The sequence below is a fragment of the Scyliorhinus torazame genome, chromosome 12, assembly GCF_047496885.1.
Source record: "Scyliorhinus torazame isolate Kashiwa2021f chromosome 12, sScyTor2.1, whole genome shotgun sequence".
NCBI lineage: Eukaryota > Metazoa > Chordata > Chondrichthyes > Carcharhiniformes > Scyliorhinidae > Scyliorhinus > Scyliorhinus torazame.
Genome location: NC_092718.1, coordinates 23,220,567 through 23,232,614, shown reverse-complemented (window position 1 = coordinate 23,232,614; position 12,048 = coordinate 23,220,567). Strand labels below are relative to the sequence as shown.

The 12,048-nt window shown below is 48.4% G+C and overlaps 1 protein-coding gene across 1 annotated transcript in view; it reads right to left on the bottom strand.

The window, feature by feature from the left end:
• Positions 1–12,048, bottom strand: part of LOC140387432 (aggrecan core protein-like) — a 143,414-nt gene that overhangs the window by 40,303 nt on the left and 91,063 nt on the right. Inside the window, 3 exon segments of the mRNA XM_072470532.1 lie at positions 676–789; positions 8,209–10,167; positions 11,481–11,846. Coding sequence (XP_072326633.1) covers positions 676–789; positions 8,209–10,167; positions 11,481–11,846 — 2,439 coding nt within the window.

The following is a 12,048-nucleotide window of genomic DNA, read 5'->3' as shown; positions in this document are numbered from 1 at the left end:
TCTTCCCTTCCCCCACCCTCTTCCCTACCCTACCCTACCCACACCCCCTCCCCAGGCAGGGAACCCCCCCCCCCCCACCGCAGCCAGCACGGTCGGCGTTCAGCCCAGCAGCCCGCAGTTACTCCACGCCATTTCCTACCTCCTCTCTCTCGGCAGCCATGGCGCCAGGTTTACGATTCTTATAATCCCAAGTGAACCACGGCGTCGGGAACTCGGCCCATCGGAGGCAGTGAATCGCGTGGAGGTCCCGGAGCATCGGCCGTCAGGCCCGCTAATGATGGGCCGACTGGAGTTTCAGCCTGCACAGGGTGCCGGACGATACCGATTCGGTTCCGCCATTTCGGCGTCGGAAAACGGAGAACCACGTTCTGGGTTTACCGTTTCTGCACCGTTTCCTGTTGCAGCTCACCTCCAGATTGCTCTCTTTCACAGCTTTTAGTCTCTTCAAAGTCAGTCTTCTGAAACTATTAATCTTACAATAAGAATAATAATTATTCTACTATCATTATTATGTCTGTGCTGTAGTTGCAATTGCAGTTCTGAACACGACACCATATTTGGGAAGAATGTGGTGAAATCCAAAGATAACGATGGCCCAATCATTGGAGAACCATCCTTCATTATATTGGAAAGACTGCTAGTTTGGCTGCACAAGGTAACAATTGACTCACGTACCTATCTCGCAATGCTCTCCCATGAATCCAGCTGGGCATTCACAAGCAAAGCTGCCATCCCTCAGTACACATGTTCCACTGCCACAGAGATTGCCTTGACACGGACCAGGGACAACTGCGAAAAGACCAGTAAAATCACAGAGTGGTGCAGTTACTCAATGTGTGACACAGGTAATAACTGGGCATCCGAAGGACTAGGAATTAGTCCAGTTAAAACACACCCGTGACAAGGTCCGTGAGAGTGCATGATTTAAACAGATAATCCATAGCAATCTAAGCAGGGGTGTGGTGGTATTGTCACTGGTCTAGTAATCCAGAGACCCGGGATAATGCTCTGGGGTCCTGGGTTCAAATCCCATCAGGGCAGATGGTGAAGTTTGATTTCAATTATAAAAGAAATCCTGGAATTACCTTGATTGTTGTAAAAATTCTATCTGGCCCACTGCCCCTTTAGGGAAGGAAATATACTGGGTCTTTACCTGCTCTGGCCGACATGTGACTCCAGATCACAGCCCCCCCCCCCTCAAGGGAAATTAGGGATGGGCAATAAATGCTGGCCTGGCTAGTGACACCCAAATCCTATGAAATTATCAAAAACAAATCTAGTGAAGACGACTTAATCAACCTTTTGCCCCAAATTGGTTTATGAAACATTTTTTTAAAAACCACAGTTGTACTTTCTCACTGATAGCCATGCACTTTTTGGAATATGCTTCATTTGGCTGTTCACCATTTGCAGTCAGTGCTGTCATGTGAGAGTATCTTTAAGAAATGGGTGTTTATAAATGGGTGCGTATATAAGTATCTGGAGTGAGAGTAACTTAAGAAATGGGTGTTTATTACTGCAGTGATGTCAGAGAGTGGGTGGAGCTGAACTGTGTCAGCTTTTTACTTTCGTTTTAGGCTATTTGCTGCAGGGTGTGTTTTAGTTTCGTTTTCAGAGCTGGATAGCTGCAGTCACAGCCAGAAGGTGTATGAATCTCTCTCTGTAATCTACAGACTGTAAATCGATCCTGGTGATTTAAAACTAATAACAGTAATGACTTTGATGTGCTTCTGGTAAAAGGTGTTTTAAGTCTTCTGGATGTTAAAATGAAAGCTTAAAGGATTACTTTCTGTTGTAGTCTTTGGGGGTTGTATTTGAATTAATGGTTGCTAAGATGTTCACTGTATGTTTTAAAAAGATTAACTTGAGTTCTTAGAATAAACATTGTTTTGCTTTTAAAAAATACTTTTCCATTTCTGCTATACCACACCTGTAGAATGGGCCGTGTGCTCCCCATACCACAATCTATTAAAAGTTATGGGTCAGGTGAACTCCATGATACACTTTGGGGTTCTCTAAACCCTGGCCCATAACAGTGCAAAGCATTTCAGGTTCAACTTGGAGGCCTCCATCTGCTGCTTGTTTCCTCTGGAGTGTAGATTGCGTGGGGTTACATAGGCTATACGGCAAAGAAACAGGACAACCAGTCCATGCCAGACTTCATGCTGCACTCACCCCTCCTCCCATCTTCTCATTTAAATCTACCACTGTAACTTTCTATTCCCCTCTCCCTCAAATGTGTGCGTAGCTTCCCCTTAAATGCATCTATACTACTCACATCACCTGGCACCTGTGAGCGCAAGTTCCCCATTCTCATCTTTCAAACAAGTTCTTTCGGAATTCCCGATTGGATTTCTTGGGGACTATTTTGTATCAATGGCCTCTAGTTGCTCTTCCCCACAAGGGGCGGCGCGGTGGCACAGTGGCTAGCACCTCTGCGTGAGTTTCCTCCGGGTGCTCTGGTTTCCTCCCACTGTCCAAAGATGTGCAGGTTAGATGGGGTTAGGGCAGGGGAAATGGGCCTAGATAGGGTGCTCTTTCAGAGAGTCGGTGCAGACTCGATGGGCTGAATGGCCTCCTTCTGCACTGTAGAGATTCTATGGATTCTTCTGTATCCACTTGAACAAAAAGTCCCATTAGGTCATCCCCTTGGTCTTTCTTCTTTCAAGAGAAAAGATCCTAGCCTGTCGATCCTCTCCTGATATATATACCCTCACATTTCTGGTGCCATCCTTGTAAAGCCTTTCAGCACCCTCTCCAATGCCTCTACGCTTCTGAAACACAGCGGCCAACACTGCAAAACTTGAACCAAGCTAATCGAGGACCAGGTGTTGGACCGATGACAGAATAGACTGTCTAATACCCATAGTCTGTTACATCACTAAGATGTCTAACTCACTGATTGTGCAAAAACGTACATTAAATCCCTTGGCCTGCTTTGAATTGGCTTTTAAAAAAATACAAAACAAAGCCATATGGAAACAAATAGCACAACTGGCTTTGCCGTGGGTATGGAATCCGTCCAGAAAATATACACGATGTCAATGATTTTTTAAAATAAATTTAGATTACCCAATTATTTTTTTTCCACTTAAGGGGCAACTTAATGTGGCCAATCCACCAAACCTGTGCATCTTTTTGGGTTGTGGGCGTGAGACCGACGCAGGCACGGGGAGAATGTGCAAACTCCACACGGGCAGTGACCCAGGGCCGGGATCAAACCCGGGTCCCCACACAATGTCAATTCTTTTAAAGTTCATTGTCAGGATGTTCGCATCACAGGCAAGAGATGACTGAGAAACTTGCTATGCCACTTCGCAGGGCAGTTAAGGATCAACCACACTGGTGAGCGACAGAGCTCGCATATAGCCCTGGATTTAATGCAGCTCATTGTGGCAGGAGCAACGTCGCCAGGGCCACTTAATCATGGGAGAGGCCACACTTCAGCCTCCTGGGGGCAGGAAAACCTCCTGCAATTAAAATGGACCCCACGAGGAAAATCCTTCAGGGTTACCTGTGAAGCTCGTTATGGGGCCAATTTCAGTTTTTAAAGGCATCCCCCCCTTTATCCCCAAATAATGTGATGCTCAAACTCGAGCTAATTCAGCTTCTCGAGGGCAGTTAGGGATGGGCAATAAGTGCTGGCCTAGCCAAAGACACCCATATTCCACGAAATAATTTTAAAAAGGTTTCAATATATGTCTGATCAGATTTGTCCCATTTTGGGACTATGTCCTGAGGTGGGGCAGGAAAAGGCAACGTTTCCCGCTGTGGAGGCCGGCAGGAAAACACACAAAATTGTCCGCCGTCGGCCACATTAATTAGGCACCCGGGCGTTTTGCGGCATATCCTGTGTGGAGCAGGCCTGATGGCGGGTAGTCTGCCCATTGTGTCCAGGTGCCATATTGAAATGGCGTCCAACATCAATGACCCATGATTGAAGTAAGGAGGTGAACCTTACGAAAATGAAGATAGACCTCCAGGCGCACTCCGAGGCCAGCGGATGGACCTCCTGAGACTGAAGATGGATCTTCAGGAACATTGAGGCTTGAAGATAGACCCCCCCTCCAGGACACCGAATCTGCAAGTTCAACCGGTCCATGGCCACCTTCCCGCCGCACCTCACCCCCCCCCCCCCCTCTGCCCCACCCACTGCTGTGATGTTCTGCGGCCCAGGGTTGCTGACTAGAGATTGTTCAGACGAGTCCTGACACCTGCACACCTCGTTGTCCCGAACGTGGGGCGGGATTCTCCGACCCCCTCCGGGTCGGAGAATCGCCGGGGGCTGGCGTGAATCCCGCCCCCGCCGGTTGCCGAATTCTCTGCCACCGGAGATTCGGCGGGGGCGGGAATCGCGCCACGCCGGTTGGCGGGCCCCCCCCCGCGATTCTCCGGCCCGGATGGGCCAAAGTCCCACTGCTAGAATGCCTGTCCCGCCGGCGTGGATTAAACCACCTACCTTACCGGCAGGACAAGGCGGCGCGGGCGGGCTCCGGGGTCCTGGGGGGGTGCGCGGGGCGATCTGGCCCCGGGGGGTGCCCCCACGGTGTCCTGGCCCGCGATCGGGGCCCACCGATCCGCGGGTGGGCCTGTGCCGTGGGGGCACTCTTTTCCTTCCGCCTTCGCCACAGTCTCCACCATTGCGGAGGCGGAAGAGACTCCCTCCACAGGGCATGCGCGGGGATGCCGTGAGCGGCCGCTAACGTTCCCGCGCATGCGCCGCCCGGAGATGTCATTTCTGCACTAGCTGGCGGGGCACTTCTCCCAGCTGGCGGGGCGGAAATCAGTCCGGCGTGGGCCTAGCCCCTCAAGGTTAGGGCTCGGCCCCCCAAGATGCGGAGGATTACGTACCTTTGGGGCGGCGCGATGCCCGACTGATTTGCGCCGTTTTTGGCGCCGGTCGGTGGACATCGCGCCGATGCCGGAGAATTTTGCCCGTGATTTCCTGTGGCCAATGCAGAGAATCCGACATTGGTGGGTGGGAGGGGCCTTCACCTGCATACCATTAACAGGATGCAAATTAGTTGTGTGTCAGCCTCCGAGCCCAGGACAGGGACCCTGCTCTCCCTCCAATTTAGACAGTTTAAACGTTTGTTCAGAGCTTTAAAAGATTTGGACGCCTGATTTTTAAAGGAGTGGGCAGGTTATCAGCACCTTCAAAACCAATTAATCTGAAAGGGGGTGGGGATTAAGCTATCCCAGGGCATCATCACTGAAGAAATATGGAAGGGGCATGTCCCACGACATTATGCTGGGGGTGTGGGCAGAGTTCATTCAGAGCCCACTCCACCAGCAACCTTGGCCCCTGACAGATCGGGAACCGTTTTTAAAGGGTGCCCCGATCCGAAAATAGTATACAAACGAATACCACATGGAAATACCCCCCCCCCCAACATCCCCCCACAGATACAGGACCCTACCTGCCCCGGGGAACCCCCCCACCATCTCTGAACCTCCCCAACAGTTCCCCTCCCCACCGCAGATAGAGTTCCCTGGCAGTGCAAGGGGGCAGTGCCGGATAGTGGCAGGGCACGACCCTCGCAATCCCCCCCTCTCCCCCTCCCCCAGGGGCTGTGCTTACCTGTGTGCCCCCGATAGGATTAATGGGGACCTGGCGATCAGAACCTAAGTTGTTGTAAAGCTCAGCCGAGATGACGTCACGCTGGGGTGGGGGGTGCGGGGGTGGGGGTGCGGGGGGGGGGGGGGGGTTATGATACAACGGGGCGGCCTGCTGATGACATTTAAAAGTATGGTAATGGAGTTCATGGCCTTTCATGGCAGGAATCCCATTGCATAACTGGCAGGGGGCAGGAAAAATCGAGTGGGCAAATACCACGGTCGTGAAAGCTGTTTTGGGAGTTCTCCACCCCATGATTCACGTCCCCGACTGCCATTCCCATCTGCCTAAAATGAGCCGGACCTCTCACCGTACATCTCCTTCCCCTTCCCCCTTGTGAGGGTAACTGAAAATATATGCGATAGATTAACAGATATTAGAGCACCAGGTCTCAGAAAATAGCAATTGAACTCTGGCTGACCTGGAGCTGCATTTCAAATCAAATTATAAGAACATAAGAACATAAGAGCATAAGAACAAGGAGCAGGAATAGGCCATCTGGCCACTCGAGCCTGCTCCACCATTCAATTAGATCATGGCTGATCTTTTGTGGACTCAGCTCCACTTTCCGGCCCGAACACCATAACCCTTAATCCCTTTATTCTTCAAAAAACTATGTGGCATTCGTTTGTATACTATTTTCGGGTCGGGGCAAATAATTCCTACAGTGCAGGAGGAGGCCATTGGGCCCATCGAGTCTGCACTGACCCTCCGAAAGAACCCCACCCTATCCCCACAATCCAGTAACCCACATCTAAGCTTTTGGATGCTAAAGGACAATTTAGTGTGGCCAATCCACCTAACCTCCACAATGTTGGACTGTGGGAGGAAACCAGAGCACCAGGATGAAATCTGACAACAGACATGGGGAGAATGTGCAAACTCCGCACAGAGAGTCACCCCAAGTCTGGAATTGAACCCGGGTCCCTGGTGCTGTGAGGCAGCAGTGCTAACCATTGTGCCGCCCCTTAGAGCAATCAGAATTATTTAGAGCAGATCTTATGGCCATAAAAGCTCAGGCTATCGTAAACATATGACCATTTTGGGGAGCAGGTGGCATTGTCACTAGACTAATAATCCAGAGACCCAGGACAATGTTCCGGGAACCCGGGGTTGAATCCCGCAATGGCAGATGGTGAAATTAGAATTTAGTGTCTAGTGATGATCCTGAACCCATTGTCAATTGTCATAAAACTCATCTGGTTCACTAATGCTTATCAGGAAAGGAAATCTGCCATCATTATCTGGTCTTGCCTCCATGTGACTCCAGATCCACAACAATGTGGTTTATTCAGAATTAACAGAGTAGAAGGAAGCCATTCGTCCCATCGAGTCTGCACCAGCCCTTGGAAAGAGCTCCCTACTTAAGCCCACACCTCCACCCCGACCCTGTAACCCCACCGAGCCATTTTGGACATTAAGTGCAATTCATCATGGCCGATCCATCTAACCTGCACATCTTTGGACTGTGGGAGGAAACCGGAGCACCCGGAGTAACCCCATGCCAACACAGGGCAAACGTGCATACTCCGCACAGACAGTCACCCAGGCTGGGAATCGAACCTGGGACCCTGACGCTGTGAAGCAACACTCCTAACCACTGTGCTACCGTGCCGTACCGTTGACTCTGAGATGGCCTGGCAAGCCACTTAGCTGACGGACGATTAGGGAAGGACCATAAATGCTGGCCCAGCATCACTTGAATGAGTAAAAGGTCACGGAGTAAAATGAATAGAACAGCAAATTGGGCGTCATAAGGCTCCCATCATTGTAAAAGAGCATTTCACCTGACTTACCGTGAGAATCACCATACGTCATCCGCTAGTAAATGACAAATTACAAAATTCCAGTGGCTACGGAACCTACTCTTAAAAATAATTTGAATCATTCAACAGAGTGGAGTGGGACTATCTGTGGGAAGTGCGGAGGAGATTTGGTTTTGGAGAAGGGTTTATTGGATGGGTACAGCTGCTGTATAGGGCCCCGGTGGCGAGTGTGGTCACGAATAGGCAGAGGTCTGACTACTTACCTCTTTATAGAGGGACGAGGCATGGGTGTCCCCTGTCTCTGTTACTGTTTGCATTGGCGATTGAGCCCCTGGCCATAGCACTGACGGGCTCCAGGAAGTGGAGGGGAGTACTCAGGGGAGGAGAAGAACACCGGGTATCATTGTATGCAGATGATTTATTGTTGTATGTTGCGGACCCAGTGGAGGGGATGCCTGAGATAATGCAGACACTCAGGGAGTTTGGGGAATTCTCGGGGTACAAATTGAATATGGGAAAGAATGGGGGGAGGGGGAGGGCTCGGGTGGGTCCTCAGGGGTGGTTTTTGTATAGATATTTGCACTTGGTTATGTATATTGGATTGTTTGATTTTATTATCTGGAGAGTTATTATTTTTGTTTTTGTTATGGCAGTTGCCATTTAGTTCATATATTATTTATTTACTTGTTAAAACGGTCACTGTTATTTATATTGTTTTATTGTTGTAAAGAGGGAAAACCTTTGTATTGTTTTGTTTGGCCGAAAAATTTGAATAAAATATATTTAAAAAAAAATAATAATAATTTGAATCAAAACATGTAGTACCTTCTGCTATCACCGGTTCAGCCACAATTGTCACAACGTCTGGCGAGATTTGAGGTGGAACAGTTGTGAGTACTACTGGGGCAGCGGACGTCACCGTCAGGACCCCTACACTCTTGGGCTCAATTGACACTTCTGTTTGGCCAGATGCTGCACTGTCTATGGACACTGAAGAAACCTCATCGCCTTCACGTTCAGCTTCCTCAGGCACTTTTGTTTCCACCCGGGTTATCTCAAGCTGCGTTGGTGCAGTGCTCACTACCACATCAGGTAATGAAAAGTCTCCAGAAACATTTGGAATTAGAGGCAAAAGTGTTGCAGGAAGTTCACTAACGTCAGGAGCACCAGACAGTTCTTTGCTAATTTGAAGCAATCCTGAAAGATCGTCGCTAACTTCATGGACTCCTGAAGGTTCTTCAGCAACTTCTGTAACTCCGGAAAGTTCTCCACTACCTTCAGGAATGCCAGAAGGTTCCTTACTTGTGTCAATAATTCTGGAAGTTGCAATAACAATTTGGGGTAATCCAAAAGGTTCCCCACTACCATCAGGAGCTCCAGAGGGTTCTCCACTACTGTCGTAGGGTTTTCCATTGGCTTCCAAATCCCCACTAGAAATTGGAACCCCTGAAATTTGCTCATCAATGGGTCCTTCACCTGCTTCTACAAAAATAGACGGGATTGTTGGATATTCTTTATCTTCTGGAGTAATCAGGATTACCTGTATTTCAGATGGTTCCACACTGATCTTTGGTATTCCAGATGGTAATCCACTGGCATCAGGTATTCCAGAAGCTTCTCCACTGGAATATGGTTCTCCAGAAGGTTCTCCACTGGAAACAAATTCCCCAGAAGGTTCTCCACTGGAAACAGGTTCTCCAGAAGGTTCTCCACTGGAAACAAATTCCCCAGAAGGTTCTCCACTGGTAACAGATTCTCCAGAAGGTTCCCCACTGGAAACAGGTTCTCCAGAAGGTTCTCCACTGGAAACAGGTTCTCCAGAAGGTTCCCCACTGGTAACACGTTCTCCAGAAGCTTCTCCACTGGAAACAGGTTCTCCAGAAGGTTCTCCACTGGTAACAGGTTCTCCAGAAGGTTCTCCACTGGTAAAAGGTTCTCCAGAAGGTTCTCCACTGGTAAGAGGTTCTCCAGAAGGTTCTCCACTGGTAATGGGTTCTCCAGAAGGTTCTCCACTGGTAATGGGTTCTCCAGAAGGTTCTCCACTAGTTACAGGTTCTCCAGAAGGTTCTCCAGAAGGTTCACCACTGGAAATAGGTTCTCCAGAAGGTTCTCCACTGGTAAAAGGTTCTCCAGAAGGTTCTCCACTGGTAAAAGGTTCTCCAGAAGGTTCTCCACTGGTAAGAGGTTCTCCAGAAGGTTCTCCACTGGTAAAAGGTTCTCCAGAAGGTTCTCCACTGGTAATGGGTTCTCCAGAAGGTTCTCCACTGGTAATGGGTTCTCCAGAAGGTTCTCCACTAGTTACAGGTTCTCCAGAAGGTTCTCCAGAAGGTTCACCACTGGAAATAGGTTCTCCAGAAGGTTCTCCACTGGTAACAGGTTCTCCAGAAGGTTCTCCACTAGTTACAGGTTCTCCAGAAGGTTCTCCAGAAGGTTCTCCAGAAGGTTCTCCAGAAGGTTCCCCACTGGTAACAGCATCTCCAGATTGTTCTCCACTAACTGAAGGTTCTCCAGAGGTTTCTCCACTAGCAACAGTTTCTCCAGAAGATTCTCCAGAAGGTTCTCCACTAATGACAGGTTCACCAGAGGCTTCACCACTTTCAAAATGGTCTCCAGAAGGTTCCCCACTACTAACGGTCTCCCCAGAAGGTTCTCCACTTACAACTGGTTCTCCAGAAGGTTCCCCACTAGAAACAGGTTCTCCGGAAGGTTCCCCACTAACAAAAGGTTCTTCAGAAGGTTCGGCACTTGTATCAATTTCCGTCAGAGGCGTTACGTCTGCAAACCCTGAGAGAAAATACAAACAACTCTTTTAATTCTTTGGGGAAAAATGGCAAGAAGCTTACACTACACAAAGAGCATCAGATCCTCCTATGTTTTAAAATACACCAGAGGGTTCACATCTGAAGTTGTGTACCCTTGTTCTTGACCTCTTTGATAAAGTAACTTTATCAAAATAAAACTTTGAAGATACTGCACATTCTGTTCAAGCACTACTTTTTCTGGACATAACCTTCAAATTTGCAATCTGAATGATGCAATCTGAATGAATGTTCATGTGCATTAACATTCGGCGATTGTACTTGTTAAACGAAACACGGAATAGATTGTCTAAATGTCCTGAATCATCAAACTAAAAATAAGTCTCAGTGGGTATTTACAACACAAAACCTCTGACAGAACTTTGTGACATGTGACATTCCCCGCTGGGTCACTGTCTGTGCGGAGTCTGCTCATTCTCCCAGTGTCTGCGTGGGTTTCCTCCGGGTGCTCCGGTTTCCTCCCACAGTCTAAAGACGAGCAGGTTAGGTGGATTGGCCATGCTGAATTGCCCTTAGTGGCCAAAAGGATTAGGAGGGGTTATTGGGTTACGGGAATAGGGTGGAAGTGAGGGCTTAAGTGGGTCGGTGCAGACCCGATGGGCCGAATGGCCTCCTTCTGCACTGTATGTTCTATGACGCTCCCCGCCCCAACAGACCTCCTCATACCCAGTGGATCTCGGAAGCTAGGTGGCAAATGGATGAGAGTTAATCCACCCCCATGATAGACAATGCTCGATTATCGTATTGTCACTGGACTAGTAAAACAGAGACCCAGATTGATCCTCTGGGGACCCAGGTTCAAATCCTGCCACTGCAGATGGTGAAATCTGAATTTGATAAAAAATCTGGAATTAAAAATCTAATGATGGCCATTGTTGATTGTAATAAAAACCCACCTGGTTCACTAATGTCCTTTAGGGAAGGAAATTTGCCATCTGTACCTGGTGTGACCCCAGACCCACAGCAATGGAGTTGACTCTTCACTGCTGCCTTAAGGGCAATAAATGAGGCACAGCCTGTGAGGCCCATGAACAAATTTAAAAAAAATTCTGTAAGCTCATGAAGAATTGTATCTTAGACAAGAGCTCAGAAAGCTTTCCGCCAGCATCCTTAATGTGGTTGAATTCAGCTCCTTCAAGACTGAAGGAATTAAATTAGAAATATGTCAAAGTAACCAGTGAGGTTCCTCTAATATGCAGCATTAGTTTTCTTTCTTTAATACTCCATCAATAGTAGCTTCCTGTTCATTACTTCCAAATAACTAACTCTGGTACATACCGGGTTCAAGTGTGGGGGTTACTGTCGCAAAGAATTTCTCAGCCGTCGTGAGATATTTATCTGGGATGGCTTCAGTGGTAGGCCCAGAAACCAAAGATACTGTAGTCCGTTCAGGTGGCAATATCTCCAGCACTGGTGCCACCTGCGTTGCTATAGTCTCTTCAATCAAGCCAGATGTAACGTTGGGCTGCCCTGTAGTGTCCACAACAAAGGTCTCAGTCCTTCCCTTTTCAGCTTCTTCTGGCCTCACTGTCGTTTTTACATCAAGCTCAATATCAGGGGTTGGTGACACTCTCTCCACTAGAATCACAGGTACTGTTAGTTTCTCAACCTCTGGCTCTTCAGTAATCACGGGAACGAGGGTTTCTAAAAAAAAAGGTTGAAAATTAATACTAAGACTTCTTAAAAATTCTTTCATCGACATGAGCATCACTGGTAGGCTAGCATTTATTGCCCAATCCAAATTGCCCTCATGAAGGTGACGGCGAGTTGCTTTTTTGAACCGCTGCTGTCCATGTGGTGTAGGTACATCAACTCTGCTGTTAGGGTGGGAGTTCCAGGATTTTGA